General features: G+C 37.6%; 2 protein-coding genes and 1 pseudogene across 3 annotated transcripts in view; all 3 read left to right on the plus strand.

The window, feature by feature from the left end:
- Positions 1-27815, plus strand: part of LOC113432379 (uncharacterized) — a 58373-nt gene that overhangs the window by 580 nt on the left and 29978 nt on the right. The gene's annotated exons all lie outside the window — the stretch shown is intronic.
- On the plus strand, positions 1412-26833 carry LOC148131709 (uncharacterized; annotated as a pseudogene). Its single transcript, XR_015747376.1, has 3 exons — positions 1412-1442; positions 21451-21838; positions 24043-26833. The product of XR_015747376.1 is annotated as an uncharacterized LOC148131709 (transcript).
- LOC113427956 (uncharacterized) lies at positions 1439-3705 on the plus strand. Its single transcript, XM_087953144.1, has one exon. It carries the CDS (start codon positions 1651-1653, stop codon positions 3250-3252), a length of 1602 nt encoding a protein of 533 aa, XP_087809270.1. The 5' UTR covers positions 1439-1650; the 3' UTR covers positions 3253-3705.

The raw sequence follows: 27815 nt of genomic DNA on the forward strand, positions 1-27815 counted from the left end.
CTGTGTATTAACCAGGTTCAACTGTGCTTAACTTTGTAAAAGGAAAAAAAAAACATGGAGTTTTGTGTGCTGTTGCCACTGTTTGGAGTTTGCAGGACTTCTTGCCTTCTTCCTTGCTTCCAAACATCCCCATGTTGGTCTCATCCAGTGTTCCAGAAGTCTTGTGATTTGTTCAGATGCAAATTTGCAAATCTAAGAATTGCTGCCATGCCCTTTTTAGAAGTCAGAGGTTTTCTCCTGGCAACCCTCCCAAAAGAACCATACTTGTCCAGTCTTTTTCTAATTGTACTGTCATGAACATTAACACTTAACATGCTCAATGAGGCCTGTTGATCCTGAGATGTAATGCTTGGATTCTTTTAATTGAGCATTGCACGTTCTGAATCTGAGGTGAATTTGCTGGGACTTCCACTCACGAGAAGATTGGCCAGTGTCTTGAATGTTTTCCACTTGTGAATGTAGAACGTAGAATGATGGAGTTTAAATTGTTTGGAAACAGTCTAATAACCCTTCCCAGATTGATGGGCAGGAACAATTGTTTCTCTAAGATTCCTGCTGGTGTCTTTATTCTTTGGGTCTACTTCACACCTCAGTGCTGGAGATCAGAAAAATCCAACAATTTCAGCTTTATAGATATAGTTACACTTGTTGATGATCAATTGATCCAGGGCTGCTACTTCATCTCTTCATACCTATGGAAGAAATAAGAGTGTTTTTGTTTTTGCAAAAAAAAAAGAATGACATGGGTATAATATATAATCTGTTGTTGCTCATCTGATGTTATATCTACCTATCTTTAAACTGCTAAGAATAAGATTATTTTTACTATGTTGCGATATATAAAATCATAAACATTGAGGGTGTACTTCCTTCTTCACATAACTGTATTTCATGATAACCCTTTGCAGGGCTGAGAATTTGTGACTGACCTAAGTCAACAAGTGAATTTAATGATTGAATGGATATTTAAACTGGAACTCAATAGTAAATATCATAATTAATGTAAGGTTATTCTAGCATATTGGCATGTTTGCTTTTTCATTGTAATGTACACTTTTTCACATTTTCTGCAACCCTTTTATAAACAATAAAAGCTACGTTTTCATTTGAATCTTACAGACAAAGATGATGCCAGAAGACCACACTGGACAACTGAGAATAACAAGCAATATTGAAAAGCAAAGAAAATTGAGGCAGAAATAAAAATATTCTCCATTTCCATCAGAAGAACCACACAATTCTTCTCCTTCCACAGAAGGTGACAGACGAAAGAAAGAAAATTGATACGAGATTTCATGCTGCAAAAAGGAGAGTATGTGGAACTCAAGGACACAATACACAAATAGGTCAAGAAAGATTATTTTTCCATTCAGAAAAAGAGGAAAATATCTGGAACTTAGTGGGAAGGAAAAGATTAATTGGATGGGTACATAGGACAGACAGTAATCCTTGCATTGCCCTGGGGGAAGAAATGGGCTTAAAACAAAGCACCACTAAACAAGGGAGTACACATATTGTTGACCTTCTCAAGAATATCAGTGGTGGAAAAGCTCAATAGGTGTGCCTATCATGGAAGATGCAGACTTCAAATCACAAGTGATTATGCAGGAAAGAATCCACTCCAGAGAAAAGAGCATACAAATTATCTGAATGTGGCAAAAGTTTAATCAGAACAGATCCCTTTGGATTCATGGAAGAACTCACCCAGAAGAGATGCCCTACAAGTGCTTCCAATGTGGTAAATCCTTTAAGAAAAATGACAACTTAGTGATACATCTGAGGACTCACACAGGAAATAAACTCTTTGATTGTCCTGATTGTGGGAAAAGTTTCAGTAAGAATTCCAGCCTGGTAAGTCATCAAAGGGCTCACACAGGAGAGAAACCCTTTGAATGTCCTGTTTGTGGGAAAGGTTTCAGTAAGAATTCCAGCCTGGTAAGACATCAGAGGACTCATATAGGAGAGAAACCATTTGAATGTCCTGTTTGTGGGAAAGGTTTCAGTGAGAATTCCAGCCTGGTAAGACACCAGAGGACTCACACAGTTGAGAAACCCTTTGAATGTCCTGATTGTGGGAAAGGCTTCAGTAAGAATTCTGACTTGGTGAACCATCAGAGGACTCACACAGGAGAGAAACCCTTTAAATGTCCTGTTTGTTGGAAAAGTTTTGGTCAGAATTCTCGCCTGGTGAGCCATCAGAGGACTCACACAGGAGTAAAACCCTTTGAATGTCCGATTTGTGGGAAAAGTTTCAGTCAGAATTCCAACCTGGTGAAACATCAAAGGACTCACACAGGAGATAAACCCTTTAAATGTCCTGTTTGCGGGAAACGTTTCAGTCAGAATTACAACCTGGTGAGCCATCAGAGGACTCACACAGGAGAGAAACCCTTTGAATGTCCTGATTGTGGGAAAAGTTTCAGTGAGAATTCCAGCCTGGTGAAACACCAGAGGACTCACACAGGAGAAAAACCCTTTCAATGTCCTGTTTGTGGGAAACGTTTCAGTCAGAATTCTGTCCTGGTGAACCATCAGAGAACTCATTCAGGAGAAAAACCCATTGAATGTCCTATTTGCGGGAAACATTTCAGTCAGAATTACAGCCTGGTGAGCCATCAGAGGATTCACACAGGAGAGAAACCCTTTGAATGTCCTGTTTGCAGGAAAGGTTTCAGTCAGAATTCTGTCCTGGTGAACCATCAGAGAACTCACACAGGAGAAAAACCCATTGAATGTCCTATTTGCGGGAAACGTTTCAGTCAGAATTCTAACCTGGTGCGTCATCAGAGGACTCACACAGGAGAGAAACCCTTTGAATGTCCTATTTGCGGGAAATATTTCAGTCAGAATTCCAGCCTGGTGAGCCATCAGAGGACTCACACAGGAGAGAAACCCTTTGAATGTCCTGTTTGCGGGAAAGGTTTCAGTCAGAATTCCAGCCTGGTGAGCCATCAGAGGACTCACACAGGACAAAAGCCCTTTGAATGCCCTTTGTGTAGAAAATGTTTCAGTCAGAATTCCAGCCTGGTGAGCCATCAGAGGACTCACACAGGAGAGAAACCTTTTGAATGTCCTATTTGTGGGAAAAGTTTCAGTCTGAATTCCAACCTGGTGAAACATCAAAGGACTCACACAGGAGAGAAACCCTTTAAATGTCCTGTTTGCGGGAAACGTTTCAGTCAGAATTACCACCTGGTGAGCCATCAGAGGACCCACACAGGAGAGAAACCCTTTGAATGTCCTCTTTGTTGAAAAAGTTTCAGTCAGAATTCTGAGTTGGTGAGACACCAAAGGAGACACAGGACAGAAACATGTTGAATGTCCTACTAGCAGGAAAAGTTTCAGTCAAAATTCTGTCCTGGTGAACCATCAGAGGACTTACACAGGAGAGAAACCCTTTGAATTTCCTGATTGTGGGAAACGTTTCTGTTACAATTCCAACTTGGTAAGACATCAGAAAATCGACACAGGAGAAATGTGAACCTGGTGATATACCGGAAGACTCACAGAGGAGACAGATCTTTCTGTGGATGATGCTTCTGGCATGCATTGTTCATTATTGGCCACATGGAAATCCAACTGAGGGAAGTTGATGAGTTTGAATTTCATTTCTCATCTCTCATTAGGAGTGTAGGTGAAAACATATCTCAGAATTAGATTTGTAAGTGGAGAGAAAATGGAAAATGACTAACCTGTTTCTCGTTATCAGCAGCAATTTCATTTTTGGAAAAGTAGTGGAATTCCTCAAAAAGGCTTTTGGGTGGTGTTTTTTGTATATTGATTATGGAATTCCCACACGTGGAATTTCTGTCTTCTACCTTGGTGTCCTCCATATTTTGAGCCCCAGAATTCCCCAGTCACCATAAAAGTAGTCCTCTAGATACAACTGTAATGGGGCCTGTCAGTTACGGTTGCATCTTGCAGTGGTTGTTAAATGAGATTACTTTGCTTAAATACCTATCCCCTTCTCTCCCCGAGGAAGCTGTTAAACAAATGTTCAAGTCATTAAGCAGAACAGTGACTACCTCAGGGTTGTGGGAATCTCTTGGAGGCCTAGCCTCCACTACCCACCCTTTGGGTCCGCACAGGCATTTTCCTATTCCCACTCAGTCCCTACAGTTGTTAGGCCTGACTCCCAACCCACCAGGCATCACAGCCTCCTCCTTCTCCATACCTTTCGAAGATCTCTGAACCTCATGTTGGTGAAGGAAAGCAAGAACGCATTTGTGGGCTTCATGACTCTGTCATGGAAGCAGCTGTTATTTTGAGTGTGCCTGGGATTCATGCCTGGTCATGTGGCAGACTTGTGGAAGTAGCTGCCATTTTGTCATGCCTGCCTCTGTATCAAAATGGTGGCTGCTTCTGGGTCATTGTTACTAGGACAAAATATTCAGTTTTACAGTAGACTGTAGACTGCATAAAGGAATTGTGGGTGCACTGAAAATGATGGCTGCCTCTGAGAAATCCCCAAAAGGGCAGGCCAAGTATCCCTGGGCCGTATGCTAATTACCACTTGTGCCAGTATTGTGCTGTATAGCGCTGCCACTGCTGAAAAAACCCAATGTAGTCCCAGGCTGCATCAACAGGGGCATAGTGCCAGGGACAAGAATCAGTGATAAGAGTTCCATTACACTGTACTGGTGATAGCAGATCTAGAATATTGTGTCAAGTTCTGGCCACCATGATACAACCAATCCCATGTTGCTATGATTCTATAAATTTAGAGGTAGTTTCGAAAATAGGTCCACAGTAGCACCATAAACGTAGTTGTGGTTAAGGGATTTTTTCAAAAGGTTATTTTATTCAAAATATTAATATACAGTTCAAACTCCAAAAACAAAAAGAAATTTTTCAAAATCAAAAGAATAATAGAAAAAACATATAAAAAGAAAAAATTAAAAAAGAGAAAAACAGATTTACTTTTATTATCCCCCCACTAGAATATATATTAGCAATATTAGTTTCCTCCCCTTCTGAAGCAGGCCCAAAATTTATAAAATCTACCTCTGTTGACAACCAATTCGACATTAATCTATGATCTATAAAGGCATTGTAATTAACAGGTGAACCAACAACCAAGTTAAACATCAAAGCACCTTGTTAACAATCTACTATTCCATTTAATTTGTATCAAATTTAGAATGGCTTCTTATTTACCATAAATCACTAGAATCATTCTCTCTGATTTGTCCGGGATGAAATATCTTTGTTTGATTCTTATTAATAAAAGATTTTCTTAAAATTTAAGTTGAGAGCAATGAAGAGAAAAGTTGTGTCTTATTCCCCCAAATCCTAAAACCTCTTGGTCAATCCATTTCAATATCTAAATCCTTTACTAACCAGATATACCACATCATCTGTGAACCCAATTCTTATAATGCTATGAATTGGGCTGCACTGTGGAAATGGCATCTGAAGTCTGTTTTCTAGATTTCCAACTAGTTAGCATGTTTGCTAACATTATAACAAATCCTGACATTGACTTTCTATCTTGTACATCATCAGCCCAAATACTATCTACAAAGCATTTCAATTCCAGTTCACTTGTTGGTGGTAAATGCAATCCTAAAAATCCATGGTTCCCTTTCAATATCCTTTTAATTCCCAACCAGTGCTTTTTGTAGGTTGTAATGTGCTATGGTTTAAAATGTTGACTGAAGCGGTAATATCTGGCCACAGTATGTGATAAATACTGCATCACAGACCTCCTAGGACTGCTTGATAGAGTTCCGGATTACAAATTGTTCCATTTTTGATGGTTTGACAATCTAGTGTCATGGCAGTTTGCACACTTTCACAACTTTCCATATATTTTTAACAATTGTTCTATTTTCTCCTTTTGACTTAGAAAATACCCTCTTTTTTGTAATTTCTTCATGTCTACTCCAAAGTAGTTCTACAATGAACTATTGCAGGAACTGGATATATCTAGCCTAACACAGAGAAGGACTGGGGTTTCATCATAGCAGTTTTTCAATATTTGAGGGGCTGAAACAGAAAAAGCCTATTGTCCAATGCCCCTCAAAGCAGCACAAAGAGGAAGACTTGTCAGACATCCAACCTAGAATCAAGGAGAAATTTTCCTTTCAGAGAACAATCAGTTCGAAATGCTTTGCCTCTAGAAGTTGTGGGTGCTCCATCAATGGGGTTTTTGAAGAGCAGATTGGACATCCATTTGTCTGGAACAGAATAGGGTCTTCTGCTGGGGGAGTTGGTCTCTTCCAACTCTATGAAATTCTCTAAGAACTTCATAAACATTGAGGGCTCAGCTTATAGCTAATCTTCACAACCTACTTTAGTGTCACATTTCACTATTGCACATGGATCAGTTGCAAAGATAGATTGCTAGAACTCAAAAATGATTTGATAACATTTGATCAGTGAAAACATCTTACAAACATTTTAGAGACAGACAAGCGTGTTGTTTTGTGTCCTATCAGGAGATGGCAGTCACTTAGTAGTGACTAGAAAGCCCTTAATGGTCGTCTGTGGTTGAGCTTCAATGAGTTAAAACCATCGAGTACTGCATAGCTAGAAAGGATGGGAGGAGGAGCTGCTTCTTCCGGATCACTCATGGGAAGAAGGTGGTGTGCTGAGTGGTTTTTCCGCCCTTCCCAGGTTGGAAGCAGCAGCTGGAAGGTGAGTAGAGGTCAGGTCGGAGGAGAGGTTGGGAGCAAGTAGGGCTGTTGGGTTTCCTCCCGGATGTGGAAGCAGAGAAGCAACTAGGCTGAAGCATATCAGCTGCTGCTCCGTGTTCCGTTCCCTCCCCAGATTTTGGTGCTCCAAGCTTTAACAGTGGTGGCCGCAATTATCCTCCTTCAAATTAAGCTTAATTCCTTGGGAAGAGCTTGCCTCCAAAAGTTGTGAGTTCTTCATCATTGAAGGGTTTAAAGAGGAGACGGGACAGCAATTAATCAGGAATGATATTAAGTCTCCTGCCTGAGCAGGGATTGGACTAGAAGACCTCCAAGGTCCCTTTCAACTCGGTTATTCTCTTATGGACCAGCTTTTTTCTTGGCAGAAATATCGGACTGAACTTCCCCTGCTCTCTTCTGAGATTTTTTTATTATTTATTATTTCCATGTCTAACCAACAAGCACAGTATTTCCTATTGGTGCCCCATCTGTACTAACCAAGTTCGACTTTGCTTAACCTAGTACTTCATAAAAAAACAACAACTAGGAGGACTTTTTGGGATGTAGGTAAATATACCCTCAGATGATCAACAACATATGAACATGTTACATCTTGTCATGATGTATTTTGCAAAAAGAAAGGCAAAACAGAGAAGCCATGTGTGAGAAACTGCTATTGGACAGGTGGTCTCACATTTGACTCTAGAATCAAAATCATGTGAAGTATTAGCACCGCTTTATAAAGCCTTAGTAAGTCCATATCTGGAATACTGCATCCAGTTTTGGTCATCAAATTACAAAAAAAATGTTGAGTCTTTAGAAAAAGTACAAAGAAGAGCAATAAGTTGATTAAAGGCCTGGAGACTAAATCCTGAAGAACAGTTGTAGGATTTGGGTTTTGCTAGTTTACAGAAAAGAGGGACTAGAGGGGACATGATAGCAGTAGTCCAGTGTTTGAGAAAGTGCCACAAAGGAGGCGGGTCAACTTATTTTCCAAAGCACCTGAAGGCAGGGCAAGACACAATGGATGGAAACTAATCAAGGAAAGAAGGAACCTGGAATTAAGGAGAAACTTCCTAACAGTGAGGACATTAACCTGTAGAACAGTTGGCCTTCAGGCCCTGTGGGTGCTTCATCACTGGACTTTTTTTTTATATTGTTTTTTTTTGAAAAACAATTTTATTGATTTTTAAAGACAAACAAAACAAACAAAACATAACATCCAGCTTTCTTTCATAAATATACAAGTAGTGTGTCGGTTGGTTTACCAGTTTTTTGTGCATCCATTTCATAGTCTCAATTACAGTTACATTACATAATAACTCATATTATCAATCAGAAATTAAATACCCTGATATCACTATTAAACAATCATTTGACTATAATTTTATTCATTCATACTTTGCGAGATAACTATAATTTACTTAATTTATTTTATAACAAATCATATAATCATACCAAATCTATCCTAAAAACATTATTATAGATATGATATATATAAAAAAGAAATATATCTTAATATATTCATTATTTCCTAGAATTCTAGATATTCTATAATTGTATTTTATTATCTAACCATTGGTGGAAAAGGTCCCAAATTTTATAAAATTGTTTATCCTCTTGTTCTCTAATTTCAAATGTCAATCTACTCATTTCAGCACATTCCAATATTTTCTAATAATTTCTTCCTGCGATGGTATTTTCTCATTTTTTCTAGCGTCCTCATAAGTCCACCACATATGGTAATATGAGCCAGGTATCTGATGACATTTCCAGCATTTTTTGGATTTGTTCTTGAACATTCTTGCTATTCTTGTCGGGGGAAAGTGCCACCTGTAAAACATCTTATACAAATTTTCTTTATATGCTGTTGACATTGTCATTTTATAATTTTGAGACCACAATTTTTGCCATTTCTCTAAATCGATCCCATATCCGAAATTCTTCCCCCAAGCAATCATAGTTTCTTTAACTTGTTCTTCCTCTAGCTTAATTTCCAATAAATAACCATATAATTTTTTAATCACCTTTTCATCAGTACCTGTCAAAATCTTATCTAAATCAGTCAATTTATCATAGAATCCTTCTGTTTTGAAATCTTCATCATACCTTGAATGTATTTGCGCATATGAAAACCAATTCATCTTTATACCTTGTTCCTATAAATTTTGCATCGATTTAAGTTCACCCTTTTCATCCAATATTTCCCCATATCTAACTGTTTGTTCCTTCTTATAAATTATAGGATAGGAAAATGCTTCAATAGTCGATAACCAAACTGGAATTTTCAAATAACATTGTCTTTTAATCTTCTCCCAATTTAACCACAAAGACTCCCGTATATGATGTCTTCTAAAATAGCCCTGTGTTTTAGTTCCCTTATACCATAAAAAAGCATGCCAGCCCAACAACAAATCATGTCCTTCTAGTGTCAACAATCTAGTCTTTCTTAATGTTATCCATTCCTTGGCCCACATCAAATTTGCAGCTTGATAGTACAACTCCCAATTAGGCAAACCAAATCCTCCTCTAATTCTAGCATCTTGCAAAAGTTTTAACTTTATTCTCGCTTTCTTACCTTGCCATATATATTTCAACACAATTTTATTTAAATCTTCAAAGTAGTCTTTCCCAAGCCTAATTGGTATTGTTTGAAACAAATATAAGATTCTGGGTAGGATATTCATCTTGATTGTTGAGATTCTCCCTATTAATGACAATTGTAAGTTTCCCCATTTCATCAAGTCTAACGCTATCTGTTGTTTAAGTTTAATATAATTGTTCTCTTTTAACGTACTACATCTTGATGTCAAATGTATCCCCAAATACTTAACCTTATTCGTAACTTGAATTTTCAACAGGTCTGCCAGTTTTTCTCTTTGTCTTAATAACATATTCTTTGTCAAGATCTTTGTTTTATCTTTGTTTATTTTCAAACCAGCCACCTCACCATATGTCTCTATCTTTTTCAATAATTTTGGAGCTGTGTCTAAGGGGTCTTCCAAAATAAAGGCCAAATCATCCGCAAAGGCTTGCAATTTAAATTCTTCTTTTTAATTTTCATTCCTTTTATACTTTTATCATCTCTAATATTTCTGTTCAACACTTCCAAAATTAATACAAATAGCAAAGGTGATAGTGGGCATCCTTGTCTTGTACCTTTTCTTATATTGATAGAATCTGTAAATTCTCCCTCTATCATTACCTTTGCCGTTTGCTTATAGTATATGGCTTCTATTGCTTGAATAAATTTTCTGGCGAAACCCATCTGTTCCAGTAATAATAACATAAATCTCCAATTCACATTATCAAATGCCTTTTGCGCATCTAAGAATATCAAAGCCATTGGCTTTTCAGGATGTGCCTTATAATATTCCAAAGTGTCCAGAATTACTCTCATATTTTCTTTGATTTGTCTCTTTGGCAGAAATCCATTTTGATCTGGATGAATAAAGTTATTTAAGTATTTTTTAAGTCTTTCTGCCAAAATTGAAGCAAAGATTTTATAGTCTGCATTTAATAGAGAGATAGGTCTATAATTCTTAATTTGCAATGGATCAGCCTCTTCTTTTGGAATAAGTGTAATATAGGCTTCTGACCATGTTTTAGGTATCATCTTCTTTGACATAACTTCATTCATGACTTCTAGCAATGGAAGACTCAGCGATTCTTTTTTTTTTAAAGCAAATTTTATTAATTTCAAAAACAAACAAATCATCATCAACCATTACATATTTGAACCTTTTTCCATTATAAATTTTACAAGTCAGATAAAACCTTATCTTATACAATACAATTCTATTTTGAGCCATTTCCATATGAGCATAAAAACACCTCATCCAATTTCTCTTTACTTCTCTTTACTCTTATTCAATTTCACTATTATTATTTCATCTATTTCTTTCTGACTTGATTACCATCATTCTCATTCTGTATTTCTACAAGGTTTCACCAATACTCTCAAAAACATAGACACACAACAAACAAACATATAAAAAATCTTTTAGTAAAGTAACTTGGCCCCAGGTACCTCTCTTTATATGGGCTTTAATTATATTCATGCTCATCTTACATATCATTACCTATTTTGTTTACCATTCTATATCTTCTATATAAACTTCTCCACACATTTCACTCTTCATAATTCTATCTTATTTAATCCATCTTAATTTAAATCATTATATTTGTATCTTTTGCCCATTCTTTATTATCCCTCTATCTCATTCCTTATAATGAAAAAAAAAAGAATTTCTCCTGAAATCACTAATCAGAGTATGATGCCTTTCTATCCTCCCCCTAAATTAATTAGATTAACATTTAAAATAACACCTAATACCCAATTTGATTCTGCTTGGTACATTCTATCTACTAATTTTTTCTTTTAATAACAATAAAAACAGAGTAATAAATCGAAGATGTTTAAACACATAGTGCCCTCCTAAATACATAGTTGAATAATAAATCTAAATATTAAATCTTATAACATTCTCATTACCTTTCCCTTTAGTATTTTATTACATTTTAAAAATCAATCATTATTAAACATTTCAACATTTTAATTTCTTATTAACTCTTAAGCCATTCTAATTTTCTATTTCTAATACAGATGTTACAATACCATCTTATGTACCTTGCAAAATATTTTTTAAGAAAATTATACTTTACCCTTTGTCCCTAAAAAGATTCCTCTTTTCCCATCTAATTTCAAAACTTTGTGGCTTTTCTCCGCCTTTCCCCTTTCTTTCTTCCCCCACCAAATCTTCCTACCCCCGCTTCTTCTAGCCTCTGCCTTGCTGGCATCCCTTCTCTGTTGTGTTCCCTTTTTCTCTTGTTTACTATCATTGTATTTATTTTGCATCATATTTTTCTCTTTCTTAAATGTTTTTTTAGATCTTAAGTCCTTCATTTTCCTCGCTTTCTTCCTTCCTTCTTTCTTAGATAAATTTTGGGATTCATTAAAGATGGCGTCTTCGTCTTCTTCTTGTTGTTGTTGTTCTTCTGCTTCCATCTGTTGTGTTGTTTGTTGATAGTTAACCAGCGCCATTTCTAAAAATAGGAAGGCTTTTTCCATACCATCTTTACAGGCTGCTTTTGTTTGCTCATATTCTTCCCTCAGTTCCTCAAAAGAAAAAGCCATTATAGATCTTTTCTTTTCTTTTTTCCCTCTTTCTTCTTACACCAACCAAGATATTTCAAAAAAAAAGTAAAACAATCCCAAAATCCACAATCCTCAATCAATCCAAGCCAAGACAAAATTTTCCCTTTCTCTTTCAGGGGTAGTATCAGACAAAAGAAAAAAGAAAGTCCAAATCTGTATTTTAAAGCCTTATTGGAATTATATTTCTGTCTTCAAATCCTTAAGGCATCTCCTCCAACAAAATCAAACCAGATAAATATATTTTTTGTCCTCTCCCTTCCGACTTATCCCATAAAGCTAGTTTTACCTGAAAAAAAACAGGTTTCTCAATATCCACTTATTAATTCCGTCGGGAGGGAGAGTAAACTTTCCTTTCAGCACCTCAGAATTGCCGCTTATTTTCTCTTGTGGAAAGAATCGTCCAAAAATCCATCATTTCCAGGAATTAAATTAAATGTATCTTAGAGTCCTGGATCCACCAAGAAAACTTTCACTCTTAAAAGCTTTCTCCTCTTCCTCCTGCGCATACTTGCCCAGCTGCCGGCTTCTTTGTGGCGGCCATTACGGACCGCCGCTGCACCGTCTTGGGAAAAGGGGGTTCTGCCGGCCGGGGAGGGGGTCTGCAACACCCCCAAACCCTTCTCCGGATCCCCCCTACCTTCAGCTGCCCCTGCAGGGCAGCCTAGCTCCGCACCATTCCGGATCGGAGCCCCAAAAGCGGCTAGCGCAGCAGGGATCGCGCAGCTTCGCGAATCCCTGCCGCTCGCGAAGCCGACAAACCGGAAGACAGCAATTCTTGTAGTGTTTTATAAAATTCTGCCGGGAGCCCATCTGGACCTGGTGCTTTTCCATTATTTTGCTTCTTAAGTGCTTCAGTTAATTCCATCATTGTTATATTACTTTCTAACATTTCTTCAGTTTCTTTAGGTATCTTAGGTAGATTAGCATTCTGTAAGTACTGTTTGACTCTTTCCTCATCAATATTCTCTTGCTTGTATAGTTGCCCATAGCAGTCTCGAATAATTTCCTTTTTCTCTTTATTGCCATAACAAACTTGGCCTTGGTCATCTATTAACTGCAGTATTTTCCTTGATTCTTTCTCCTTTCTCAATTTGTATGCTAACCATCTATCTGGTTTATTTGCATCTTCAAAATAGTTCTGTTTAGCACTTCTAATTTTCTGTGCCAATTCTTCTTTCTCTATTTGACTCATTTTATGTTTGATTATGTCCATTTTTAGTTTAATGTCTTTTTTCTGTGGCGTTTTCTGTAGTTCTTTTTCAAGTCTTTTATGCTCATCTTCTAAAACTTTAGTAGCTTGCCTTTTCCTAATGTTCTTTTTCCTTATATAGTCTATTATCAAGCCTCTAGCATATGCCTTCATTGTGTCCCAGACATTCTGGATTGAAGTATCTTCTTTTTTATTTTCTCTAAAGAAAAAGGCCAATTCTTTCTCCATCCATTGTGTAAAGTCTTTTTCCTTTAAAATAGTATTATTTAACGTCCATCTCAATCTTCTTTTTTGTCCTTTCCATTTAATTGTCATTGGATTGTGGTCTGCCCAAGTGCTTGTTCCAATGTTAGATATTAGTTCTGTTGAGATCCAAAACATATCTATTCTGGATCATGATGAATGTCTATTTGAGTAAAAAGTATATCGTTTGGTTTTAGCATTTCTTTCTCTCCATATATCTTTTAAATTTAATTCATTTATCATTTTAAAAAAAGGATTTAGGGAGACTCTGTTTTGCTTTGTTGTTGTTGCTGTATAGTCCAGTTTATTGTCTACAATTCCATTGAAATCTCCCATCATAACTATATTAACATAGTCCAGTCCAATTATTTTCATGTGTAATTTTTTGTAAAATTCTTCTTGTTTATCATTCGGAGCATAAATTGCAATCAGGAGTGTTTTCATATTATTGTCCATTATTTCCACCATTAATACTCTTCCATCTTCATCAGTATGGATCACTTTTGCTGGGATAGTCTCTTTAATGTATAAAACCACTCCTTTTTTTAATATGTACTTCTTGTAGACAAATTATATCAAATTTTAATTTCTCTAATTTATGAATTTTTTTTCCTTCTTTTAGCAGTTGAGTTAAGTCCATTTATATTCATTGTAATCAGTTTTTTCTCTTCCATACTTATATTTTGTATTTAGGTTTGACGGCTCTTGTAGATCTTGGTTCACGTTGTTCTTGGATCTCCAGCTGTCCACCTACTGCGCCTTCTTCTTTTTCAGTCCCCATTTGGTCCTCTTGGAATTCAGTTAGTGAGATCTCTTTTTCTGCCTCTTCGTCTCTCCTTCCAAAAAATTCTGCGTAGAATAATTCTGCTTTCTCAATTGAATCAATTCTATGTCTCTGTTCTTGCCATGTAAACATTAGTCCTTCTGGAATCAGCCATCTATAATTCACCTCTTTTTTTAATAACATTTTAGTCAGGAATTGACTAAATCTCTCTAATTTCTCTCACTCTTCTAGGTATTTGTTTTAAGACCAAAATCTCCTTGCCTTTGTATTTCAACGTTTTCTCTCTTGCCATTTGTAATATTTGTGTTTTAATGGCTTTTTTTGTAAATCTGATATGAACTTCTCTTGGTAGGTTATTTCTCATCGCATATCTTGTAAAAACTCGGTATACCTCATCTACTCTGTTAGGTATAACATTGATACCAAATATGGTTTGGGTGAATAAATATATAAAACTTAGATATCATGGTTTAAGTGCTTATCACTTTAAGCACAATGCAGCAGGCAATTAGCCGATTAAGGGTGCGGTTAGAAGTTACAATATAAGGAAGCATTAGAAGCTGGAAAGTTGACTGTAACTGTGTGCTGCTGCGACTAACTGTGTGCTGCTGCGACTAACTGTGATTACTGACTGTGAGTGCCTGTGACTGAACTGTTATTGTTTGCTACTGTTTGCTGATTTACTGCGTAATTCTACTGAATATCCAGCGTTTGTTTCTCTGGAGAGTGAAACCGGAGGAGGAGAATATATCTTTATCGGCTGATAAAGATATTGCAAGAGACTCTTAACTTGGACTATACTAGTGAGTCTTACTGGATGGAAATACTGTGAATGACTTAATGGACTGAATGACAATGCTTAAACTCTAACTGGATTAAAAACTATTTAAACTACAAACAGTGTTTGTGTTCAGTGTGTGTATACTCTGGGGCCCTGCCTGGCTTGACTACTGCTGCAATACTCTTCTAGGGGTTAATCCCCAAACCCTAACATTGGTTATGGGCCCAGCAGCATAGTCTAACTAACCAGGATATAGCAGAGAGAGTTGGTGTGAGTTGCACATTACTGTAAAAACAAACTGTTTTAATTAGTTTAAAATAGTCAAAATATCTGAAGAGTAATGGCACAAGTAAATTTGTCACAACTGTCCATGATATCCAGGCTGGATGGAACAAACTATGTTTCATGGTCAATGAAATGTAGTTTACTTCTACGCAGAGAAGGATTGTGGGACATTATAGTAAACCCACCAGATGTGAGTAGCTGGGATCCTGCTAATGATGATGATAACGAAAAGTTACAAGACTTTAAACTGAAGAATGAGCAGGCTTTATGCATCATAGGACTGACTCTCTGTGATCAGCAGCTTGTCCATATTCGTGGAGAAGAAAATGCTGCAAACTGCTGGGAGAACCTCAGGAAGATTTATGTTCGGGACAGTGTAGGAGCACATATAAATCTTACACGGAAGCTTTTTCGAACGCATCTTCAGAGGAATGGAGATATGTTAGTTCATTTAAACTGTATGAAGAGCATTTTCAAGATTTGCAAGAAAAGAGCTTATATTTAATGAACTGCAACAAGTCTACATAATATTATCTTCATTAGATCAAAGCTATGATGACTATGTGACTTCGTTAGAAGTATTGCCAAAAGAAAGCCTCTCATTAACCGAGATTACAGGCAGGCTACTAGAAGAAGCCAGAAGAAGGCGTGAGCGTGACGAGCTGAGAGAAGATAAGAAAGAAGAGAAATTATCTTCAAAGCTTGAAAGAAACCAGCATAGCAAAGTAAAGCACCTGGAAGAAGAGAATTTATCTTCAACAGCATACACAATTAAAAAGTGTTTTAATTGTGGAGGCAGAGGACATTTGGCAAGATTCTGCAAAAGAGAAAAAGCCAGAAGATAAAAAGCCAAAGAAAGCATTTGAACTAGCCACGTTTGCAACTCTGATGTGAAGAATAATTTATGGGTGGTTGACAGTGGCGCATCCCACTGCATCACAAGAGATAAGACAAAATTTATAAAAATGTCTACAAGTTCTCAACATATATCACTTGCCAATGGCTGGAACCTGAAAGCGAAAGGTCAAGGTTTTGCACGTTGTCCGTACATAAACCAGGATATAAAAATGTTGTATGTACCGCAACTAAAGTTTAATTTGCTTTCAGTAAGGGTATTAGATAAATTAGGTTATGTAATTACTTTTAAGGATAATAATTGCATAATTGAAAAAGATAACAAAAGGGTAACTGCAGCTTTAAATGGAACATTATATGTATTAGATAATAGTAAGAAAGGGAGGCTCAGACTGTATTTAATAATATAAAGCCTCATGAAGAATGTATCCATTTATTGCATAGGCGTTTGGGGCATGTAAATTTTAAAATGCTAAAACGTACAGTTGAGTTATCTGAAGGAATAAGGTTAAAATCTTGTGATAAATATTTGCGTTGTAATGTTTGCTGTGAAGATAAGAGCAAAGTATTGCCTGCAAATAGGCTAAATGGTTTCAAAACAAAAGAACCTTTAGAAGTAGTATTTGCAGACATCATAGGTCCAAAGAAACCCAGTATGGGAGGTGCTAGATATATACTGAGCATTATGGACCATTATTCTAGATATGGGTTTTGCTATTTAATGAAAAGCAAAACTGAAACATATCAACATTTTTTCAATTGGCTTAGGTTTGCTGAAAGAAAGTCTAAACGACAACTGATAACCCTGGTGACAGATAATGGTGCGGAATTTATTAATAACAAATTCCAGAACAGACTTAAGGTAGCTGGAATAGAGCATAAGAAGTCTGCTCCATACAGGCCAGAACATAACGCTTTTATTGAAAGAAGAGGCCAAACACTACAGGCAATGGTTAGAACAATGTTAAATGATTCTGGGTTACCTGATTCTTTGTGGGGGAGGCTACAATGTGTGCTAATAACATATTGAACAACGTTGTTAATACAACAACAGGTGAAATACCATTCACCAGGTGGCATGGCAGGAAACCTGACCTAAGTTACCTGCACACATTTGGTGCACCAGCATGGGTGCATATTCCTGCACAACTCAGAAAAAAAGGGCAACATAGAGCTAAAAGATTTTTCTTCGTTGGTTATCAGGCAAACCATAGGGCATATAGATTTTGGGAGAAAGGCACATCTAAAGTGTTATGTAGTGCTAGTGCCCAATTTCTAGAACATGAAGGATGGGAGAAATTAGAACAGGATGCCAATAAAGATGTAATTATTGAATCCTATAAAAATCCCATTAGTTATCCCTGTAACTTTAAAAATAAAGTAAAGAGACAAATACAGGATGAAATAGTGCCCATAAAGGAAGAAACAGATTCAATAGCTGAACAGGATGAGGAAGATGAACAGATAGTAGTTCAACAAAGTCCTCCTGTAAGCCCTGTAATTCCCAGAAGAACTACACGTATATCTAGACCGCCTGATAGGTACCAGGCTAACACAGTGTGCCAGATTAATGAAGTTCCTAATTCTGTAGAAGAAATTAAAAAGTATCCTAATAAGGAAAAAGAAAGATGGTATGCAGCAATGAATAAGGAACTGAATTCATTAAGAGATATGAAGGTGTATGAAAATGCCAAATTACCTGTAGGAAAGAAATCCATTGGCTGCAAATGGATATTTAAGGTAAAAAACAGATAAAGATGGTAATTTAATCCATAAGGCAAGGTTAGTAGCCCAAGGTTTTAGGCAGAATGCCAATGACTATGATGAGGTGTTTGCACCTAGTCTTAAGGCAGCAACCTTGAGAGCAGCTTTAGTGTGGGCAGCTAGTAAAAACTATATAGTTAACCATCTAGATGTGGAAACTGCTTACTTGCACGCCCATTAAAACATATTATTTATATGAAAAAACCTGTTGGTATTAAAAGTGAAAATAAGGATAATAATGATTGTTGGTTGTTAAAGAAAAGCCTCTATGGTCTTAAACAATCAGGCTATGAATGGAACCAGTATATTGTAAAGGAACTAGACAATATAGGATTTAAAGCTGGTTTAGCCGATCCATGTCTGTTTAAGAGGGATACAAATGGGAAAGTATCATTATTATTACTATTCACAGATGACATTGCATTGATAACTGAAACTAATGATGAGGCAAATAAAATAATAGCATCATTAGGAAAGAGAATAAAGATCAAGCAATTAGGGGAGATAAAGAAGTATCTCGGTTTGAATATAAAGAAAACACGAAAAGGTTTTAAGATATCTCAGGAAGATAAGATAAGCAAATTGCTAAAAGATTACAAGATGGAGCTTTGTAAGCCAGCTAAGACTCCAATGAGTCAGGAGTTTAGCAACACTGATGTACAAAGCCCTGAGTTTGATAAGGTGATTTATCAATCTTTAATTGGTAGTTTGAGTTATATTAGTAATTGGTCTAGACCAGATATATCGTACTGCGTGAATCAGTTGGCTAGATTCAATTCTGCACCATGTGAAAGACACTGGATTGCAGCTAAGAGGATATTAAGATATCTTAAAAAGACAATGAATTATTCATTGTATTTAGAACCAAAGGGTGATTTAATTTTGAGTGCTTATGCAGATGCTAGCTTTGCATCAGAAAGAGATACTAGAAAGTCGACTTCAGGAACAGCCATAATGCTGGGTAAGACATTAATAGGCTGGAAGTCAATAAGACAACAGCATATAAGTTTGTCTACTATGGAGGCAGAATTCTCCTGTTTATCATTGTTATGTACAGAATTAATAATGTATAAACAAATGTTAATTGATATAGGTATAACTGTAGATTATCCTATAATTATACATGAAGATAATCAGGCAGCAATTCAAATGGCCACAAATATTGGAGTAAAAACAAGGAGCAAGCATACAGATCTAAGATACCTAAACGTGAGACAATCTGTAAGAAGTAAGATGATTCAGCTAGAGTACTGTATGTCGGAGGACAATTTAGCTGATAATTTTACTAAAGCCCAAGGTGCCAGTAAGCACCAGGAGAGTTGTGAAAAATATGGGATTAGATTGTAAGGTATTATATATTTATTTCACCCAAAAGGGAGTATGTTAGGTATAACATTGATACCAAATATGGTTTGGGTGAATAAATATATAAAACTTAGATATCATGGTTTAAGTGCTTATCACTTTAAGCACAATGCAGCAGGCAATTAGCCGATTAAGGGTGCGGTTAGAAGTTACAATATAAGGAAGCATTAGAAGCTGGAAAGTTGACTGTAACTGTGTGCTGCTGCGACTAACTGTGTGCTGCTGCGACTAACTGTGATTACTGACTGTGAGTGCCTGTGACTGAACTGTTATTGTTTGCTACTGTTTGCTGATTTACTGCGTAATTCTACTGAATATCCAGCGTTTGTTTCTCTGGAGAGTGAAACCGGAGGAGGAGAATATATCTTTATCGGCTGATAAAGATATTGCAAGGACTCTTAACTTGGACTATACTAGTGAGTCTTACTGGATGGAAATACTGTGAATGACTTAATGGACTGAATGACAATGCTTAAACTCTAACTGGATTAAAAACTATTTAAACTACAAACAGTGTTTGTGTTCAGTGTGTGTATACTCTGGGGCCCTGCCTGGCTTGACTACTGCTGCAATACTCTTCTAGGGGTTAATCCCCAAACCCTAACATACTCCATCCATCATCTTCTCCTCTGTTATTTCCAAGGCTTCAGCCAATATTTCTATCATTATCGCAGCTAGAATCTCCTGCTAGAGCAGAGGGTTGTAGTAGAAGACATTTAGGGTCCCTTCCAGATCTATTCTGATTCTGGACACTATCGTACAGAGCAGGGGTCTTCAATCTTGACAGCTTTAAGACTTGTGGACTTCAATTCCCAGAATTCTTCCTCAAGTCATGTTAGCTCAGGAATTCTGGGAGTTAAAGTCCACAAGTCCTAAATTTGCCAAAGTTTGAAGTAGCTACGTCCTGTGGCTGCAAAACAACTCCAAATCATCACCCCTTCATCACTCTGCTTGACGGTTGCTATGAGATCTTTGTATTGATATCTTTTGGTTTGATTTTCATCAAGATGGCACTCTGCTTTATGGCCAAACACCTGCACTTTGGTCTCATCCAAAGGACAGTGTTTCAGAAGTCTTGTGATTAGTTCAGATGCAAATGTGCAAATCAAAGTGTTGCTGCCATGTCCTTTTTTAGAAATCAGAGGCTTTCTCCTGGCAGCCCTTCCAAACGAACCATACTTGTTCAGTCTTTATCTAATTGTCATGAACATTAACACCTAACGTGCTAAATGAGGCCTGTTGATTCTGAGATGCAATGTTTGGATTTTTTCTAATTACTCTGAGCATTGCACATCCTGAACCTGGGGTGAATTTGCTGGCACTGCCACTCCTGAGAAGATTGGCAAGTGTCTTGAATGTTTTCCACTTGTGAACGTGGAACGTAGAATGATGGAGTTTAAATTGTTTGGAAAATATAACCCTTCCCAGATTGATGGGCAGCAACAATTGCTTCTCTAAGATCCCTGCTGATGTCTTTACTCTTTGGCATCTAATTCACACCTCAGTGCTGGAGACCAGGAAACTCCTACAACTTCGGCTTTTATAGATATAGTCACAATTGTTGATGATCAATTGATCAAGTGCATTTGATCAGCAGCACTGGTTGCTACTTTGCCTCTTCATACCTATGGAAGAAGTAAGGGTGTTTTTGTTTTTGTAAAAAAAGAATGACATGGGTATAAAATATCATCTGTGGTTGCTCAGCTGACATTATATTTACCTATTTTTAAACTGCTAAGGAAGAGATTATTTTTACTATGTCGTGATACATCAAATCATACAGGTCGAGGGTGTACTTTCTTCTTCACGTAACTGTATTTGATGATAACCCTTTGCAGGTCTGAGAATTTGTGATTGACCCAAGTCAACAAGTGAATTTAATGATTGAATGGATATTTGAACTGGAACTCAGTAGTAAATATCATAATTAATGTAAGTGATTATTCTAGCATATTGGCATGTTTGCTTTTTCATTGTAATGTACACTTTTTTCACATCTTCTGCAACCCTTTTATAAACAATAAAAGTCACATTTTCATTTGAATCTTACAGACAAAGATGATGCCAGAAGACTACACTGGACAACTGAGAATAACAAGCAATATTGAAAAGCAAAGCAGATTGAGGCAGAAATAAAAATATTCACCATTTCCATCAGAAAAACCACACAATTCTTCTCCTTCCACAGCAGTGAGAGACAAAGGAAAGAAATCAATACGAGATTTCGTGCTGCAAAAAGTAGAGTATGTGGAACTCAAGGGCACAATACACAAATAGGTCAAGAAAGATTATTTTTCCATTCAGAAAAAGAGGGAAATATCTGGAAGTGAGTAGGGAGGAAAAGATTAATTGGACGGGTACATAGGAAAGACAGTAATCCTTGCATTGCCCTGGGGGAAGAAATGGGCTTAAATCAAAGCACCACTAAATAAGGGATCACACATATTGTTGACCTTTTCAAGAATATCAGTGGTGGAAAAGCTCAATAGGTGTGCCTATCATGGAAGATACAGACTTCAAATCGCAAATGATTATGCAGGGGAAAATCTAATCTGGAGAAAATTAGATACAAATTATCTGAGTGTGGCAAAACCTTTTGTCAGAACAGATCCCTTTTGATTGAAGAACCCACCCAGAAGCGATGCCCTACAAGTGCTTCCAATGTGCTAAATCTTTTAAGAAAAATGACAACTTGGTGATACATCTGAGGACTCACAGCAGGAAGAAGCCATATGACTGTCCGGATTGTCAGAAATATTTCTTTCTTTTTTTTTTTATAAACAAGTTTTATTAATTTTTCCAAAACACACAAATCATCATTATCCATTACATGTTTAAACCTTTTTTCCATTGTAAATTTAACAAGTCATATAAATTATAATTCTATTTTAAACTATTTCCATATAAACATACAAAAACCTCTTATCCAATTTCTCTTTACTTCTCTTTACTCTTATTCCATTTTATTATTATTATTTCATCTTTTTCTTTCTGACTTAGTTACCATTATTCTCATTCTATATTCCTACAAGGTTTTATTAATTCTCCCCCCAAAAAAACATATACATACAACACACAAAACATAAAAAAAAATCTTTTTGGAAAGTAACTTGGACCCAGGTATCTCTCTCTTCATGGACTTCAATTATATTCATGCTCATCTTACCTATCATTACCTATTTTATTTACCATTCTAAGTCTTCTATATTAACTTCTCCACATATTTCACTTTTCTTAATTCTATCTTAATTAATCATCTTAATTTGAGTCATTATATTTGTATCTTTTGTCCATTTATTGTCCCTTTGTCTCATTCCTTTAAGAAAAAAGAAGTTTCTCCTGAAATCACTAATCAGAGTATGATGCCTTTCTATCTCCCCCCTAAATTAATCAAATTAACCTTTAAAATAACACCCAATACCCAATCCGATTTTGCTTGGTACATTCTATCTAAATAGTACACCCAGAATAATTAAATACATAGTTAAACAATAGATCTAAATATTAAAAACAAATACCATAATAAAAATTTTATAATAACATCAATGTCACAATCCCATTAAACTCTTTAATCAAAACTCAACACTCTGAACCTCCCCTCATATCATTAAATTCCAGAACCAATCATCATTAAACATTTCACCATTTTAATCTCTTATCAACTTTTAAACATTTTAAGTTTTCTATTTCTAATACAATACTACAATACCATCTTATGTACCTTGCAAAATCTTTTGAAGAAATTATACTTTATCCATTATCCCTAAAAAAGATTCCTTTCCCATTTAATTTCAAAACTTTGTAGCTTTTCTCCACCTTTTCCCTTCCTTTCTTCTCCCAACAAACCTTTCTACCCCCCCTTCTTCTAGCCTCTGCCTCACTGGCTTCCCTTCTCTGTCGTGTTCCTTTTCCCTTTTGTTTACTATCATTATATTGATTTTGCACCTTATTTTTCCCGTTCTTAAGTGTTTTTTTAAGTCTTAAGTCCTTAATTTCTCTTCCTTTCCCTCTTCTTTCTTGGTCGAGTTCTGAGATTTATTAAAGATGGCTTCCTTTCTTTCTTCTTCTGCTGTTTTCATCTTTTGTAATGTTTGTTGATAGTTAATAAGCACCATTTCTAGAAAAAGGAAGGCTTCTTTCAAACCAGCTTTACCATTTTTTTTTGCTTGTTCACAATCATTTCTCAGTTCTTCAATAGAAGGAGCCATTATAAATCTTTTCTTTTCTTTTCCCCTTCTTTCTTCTTACAACAACCAAAATATTCCAAAGAGGAAAAAAAAAACAGTCCCAAAATCAATCCAAACCAAGGCAGAGTTCTCACTTTCTCCTCCTAGGGTAGTATCAGAGAAAAAGAAAGTCCAAATCTGTTTCTTAAAATCTTATTGCAATGTAATTTTAATCTTTCAATCCTTAAGGCATCTCCTCCGACAAAGTCTTAGCATACAAATATTTTTTTTTAGTCCTCTCTTTTCCCACTCATCGCTTAAAGCCAGTTTTCACCTAAAAAAAATAGGTTTCTTAATATTCACTTTTTATTCCGTAGAAAAAGAGGGTAAGCTATCCTTTCAGCACCATTAAACTGCCGCTTTTTTCCTCTTCTCGAAGGTATCATTCAGAAAGTCATACTTTTCAGGAATTTTGTTAAATATGTCTTAGAGTCCTAGGAGCCAAGAAAAACTTTCTCCTTTCAAACACTTTCTCCACTTCCTCCTGCGCATTCTTACCTGGCTGCCAGCTTCTTAGTGGCGGCCATTACGGACCGCCGCTGCACCGTCCTGGGAAAAGGGGGTTCTGCCGGCCGGGAAGGGGGTCTGCAAAGCCCCCAAACCCTTCTCCGGATCCCCCCTACCTTCAGCTGCCCCTGCAGGGCAGCCTAGCTCCGTACCCGTCTGGGTCGGAGCCCCAAAAACGGCTAGCGCGGCAGGGATTGCGCAGCTTCGCAAATCCCTGCCGCTTGCGAAGCCGACAAACCGGAAGCTTCCGGATTGTCAGAAATATTTCATTGGATATTCCCACCTCGTGAGACACCTGAGGACTCACACAGGAAAGAAACCCTTTGAATGTCCTGATTGTGGGAAAGGTTTCAGTAAGAATTCCAACCTGGTGAACCATCAGAGGACTCACACAGGAGAGAAACCCTTTGAATGTCCTGTTTGTGGGAAACGTTTCAGCCAGAATTCCAGCCTGGTAACACATCAGAGGACTCACACAGAGAAACCATTTGAATGTCTTGTTTGTGGGAAAGGTTTCAGTAAGAATTCCAGCCTGGTAAGACACCAGAGGACTCACACAGTTGAGAAACCCTTTGCGTGTCCTGATTGTGGGAAAGCTTTCAGTAAGAATTCTGACTTGGTGAACCATCAGAGGACTCACACAGGAGAAAAACCCTTTAAATGTCCTGTTTGTTGGAAAAATTTTCGTCAGAATTCTCACCTGGTGAGCCATCAGAGGATTCACACAGGAGAAAAACCCTTTGAATGTCCTATTTGTGGGAAAAGTTTCAGTCAGAATTCAAGCCTGGTGAGTCATCAGAGGACTCACACAGGAGAGAAACCATTTGAATGTCCTCTTTGTAGGAAAAGTTTCAGTCACAATTCTCACCTGGTGAGCCATCAGAGGACTCACACAGGAGAGAAACCCTTTGAATGTCCTCTTTGTAGGAAAAGTTTCAGTCAGAATTCTGAGTTGGTGAGACACCAAAGGATTCACACAGGACAGAAACCCTTTGAATGTCCTGTTTGCGGGAAAAGTTTCAGTCACAATTATGTCCTGGTGAACCATCAGAGAACTCACACAGGAGAGAAACCCTTTGAATGTCCTGTTTGTGGGAAAGGTTTCAGTCAGAATTCAAGCCTGGTGAGTCATCAGAGGACTCACACAGGAGAGAAACCCTTTGAATGTCCTCTTTGTAGGAAATGTTTCAGTCAGAATTCTGAGTTGGTGAGACACCAAAGGATTCACACACGACAGAAACCCTTTGAATGTCCTATTTGCAGGAAAAGTTTCAGTCAGAATTCCAACCTGGTGAGCCATCAGAGGACTCACACAGGAGAGAAACCCTTTGAATGTCCTGTTTGCAGGAAAAGTTTCAGTCAGAATTCCAGCCTGGTGAGCCATCAGAGGACTCACACAGGAGAGAAACCCTTTGAATGTCACTTTTGTGGGAAAAGTTTCATTCAGAATTCCAACCTGGTGAAACATCAAAGGACTCACACAGGAGAGAAACCCTTTAAATGTCCTGTTTGCGGGAAAAGTTTCATTCAGAATTCCAACCTGGTGAAACATCAAAGGACTCACACAGGAGAGAAACCCTTTAAATGTCCTGTTTGTGGGAAAAGTTTCATTCAGAATTCCAGCCTGGAGAGACATTAGAGGACTCACACAATAGAAAAGTCCTTTGAATATCCTCTTTGGAGGGAAAGTCTCAGTCAAAATTCTCATGTGGTGAACCATCAGAGGACTCATACAGGGGAGAAACCAATGTAATGTTCTGACTATTGGAAAAATTTCAGTCAGAATTCTGTCCTGGGGAACCATCAGAGGACTTACACAGGAGAGAAACCCTTTGAATTTCCTGATTGTGGGAAACGTTTCTGTTACAATTCCAACTTGCTGAGACATCAGAGAATCGACACAAGAGAAATGTGAACCTGGTGATATACCGGAAGACTCACAGAGGAGACAGATCTTTCTGTGGATGATGCCTCTGGCATGTATTGTTCATTATTGGCCACATGGAAATCCAACTGAGGGAAGTTGATGAGTTTGAATTTCATTTCTCATCTCTCATTAGGAGTGTAGGTGAAAACATCTCAGAATTAGATTTGTAAGTGGAGAGAAAAAGGAAAATGGAAAATGGATAATCTGTTTCTCGTTATCAGCAATAATTTCATTTTTGTAAAAGTAGTGGAATTCCTCAAAAAGGCTTTTGGGTGGTGTTTTTTGTATATTGATTATGGAATTCCCCCACGTGGAATTTCTGTCTTCTACCTTGGTGTCCTCCATATTTTGAGCCCCAGAATTCCCCAGTCAGCATAGAAATAGTCCTCTAGATAACAACTGTAATGGGGCCTGTCAGTTACGGTTGCATCTTGCAGTGTTTGTTAAGTGAGATTACTTTGCTTAACTACCTATCCCCTTCTCTCCCTGAGGAAGCTGTTAAACAAATGTTCAAGTCATTAAGCAGAACAGTGACTACCTCAGGGTTGTGGGAATCTCTTGGAGGCCTAGCCTCCACTACCCCACCCTTTGGGTCCCCACAGGCATTTTCCTATTCTCACTCAGTCCCTACAGTTGTTAGGCCTGACTCCCAACCCACCAGGCATCACAGCCTCCTCCTTCTCCACACCTCTCGAAGATCTCTCAACCTAATGTTGGTGAAGGAAAGCAAGAAGGCATTTGTGGGCTTCATGACTTGTGGCTATTCTGCCTTAGCTATTTTGCCATAGAACAAATCTTGCCCAGCACGTACACCACTCATGGCAAATTCCACTGAATTGACAGGATTAACTACTAAAGTCTGTGTCAGCTAGAAACTGTGTATTTGGTATTAGGACATGTCTACCCGAAAACTATCAGTCATGTAGTCTGCTCTTTGTGTCACGTACCTTGGTTTTAATGATTAACGCTATAACTTCTTTGTTTCCTGCAATCACCCCGCACCCCCGTCTTGAAAACAGCACAATAAAAGAGGACAGCGCAAAGCAATCGGGGCCGGGACCATTCCATCTGCCCCAGGCGCGATGTGTTTCCTCACCTAAAGAAACTGTTTGTTTTGTGTCTTTTTCTTTGTGCCTTGGCACTCACCCTCGCGAGGGTCCCACTAAATTATTTCTTGAAGGGAATTCAGCAACAGACTGGAGAATAGAATCAACGGACCGGTCGCTCGACGCGACAACTGGGGGCTCGTCCGGGATCCTTCTATTCTCTGGTTTCACGGTGTGACTTCTGTCTAGGGGTGCATCGCCTTCACTCCCATTTCTACGCACCTGGCAAAGGCTCCGTACGAACGTAAGTAATGGGCTCCTCACTTTCCAAGGTTTCGTCAGGACATAGGGACGAACTTTACGATTTGGTGAAGAAGGCTAATTCCTTTCAAAAAATCAATGGTACCACTGTGTACCCTATTTCTAAGAAATCTTTAAATAAATTTATAATTTACATAGAGGCACATTGTCCAGCCTATCCCTCTGCGGGAACTCTCCGCCATTCTCTATGGGAAAGATTAGGGAAGTATCTACACGAAATCCCTAGAGCTCCCATGGATATACTCATTTCTTGGAGAGCGATAATGGCTGCTATAACCACTGTTTATCCGCCTTCTAGTCTTCCTGAAACCTCTTTTTCCCCTGTTTCCTCTGATTCCCCTTCTCCTTCAAAAACTACTAAGCCTCTTGCGGCTCATCTTGACACAATTTCTTCCTTAACTCCACCGTATCCTGACATTTCTTTCCCTCCTCCTTCCGTTCCGTCTTCTCTTCCTGACCTTTCTCCGATGAAACCTGTGGGGGGTATTATAACTAATCTTCTGTCATCACCTCTGCCTTTAGAAACAGAAGATCCTTCTGCTTATCCTATGACTATTATCCCTGGTGCAGCGGGAGGCAATGTTCACAGCAACATTGAGTTTAAAGTTTTAAAAAATATAAAAGATGCAGTTACAAATTATGGATTACACTCTCCTTATACTCGGGGAATACTTGATTCTTTGGTCACCGCTAATACTGTTATGTTAC

Source organism: Notechis scutatus, chromosome 2 (assembly GCF_049901735.1).
Source record: "Notechis scutatus isolate UNSWTSFEM ecotype Mainland chromosome 2, rNotScu1.2, whole genome shotgun sequence".
Classification (NCBI taxonomy): Eukaryota; Metazoa; Chordata; class Lepidosauria; order Squamata; family Elapidae; genus Notechis; species Notechis scutatus.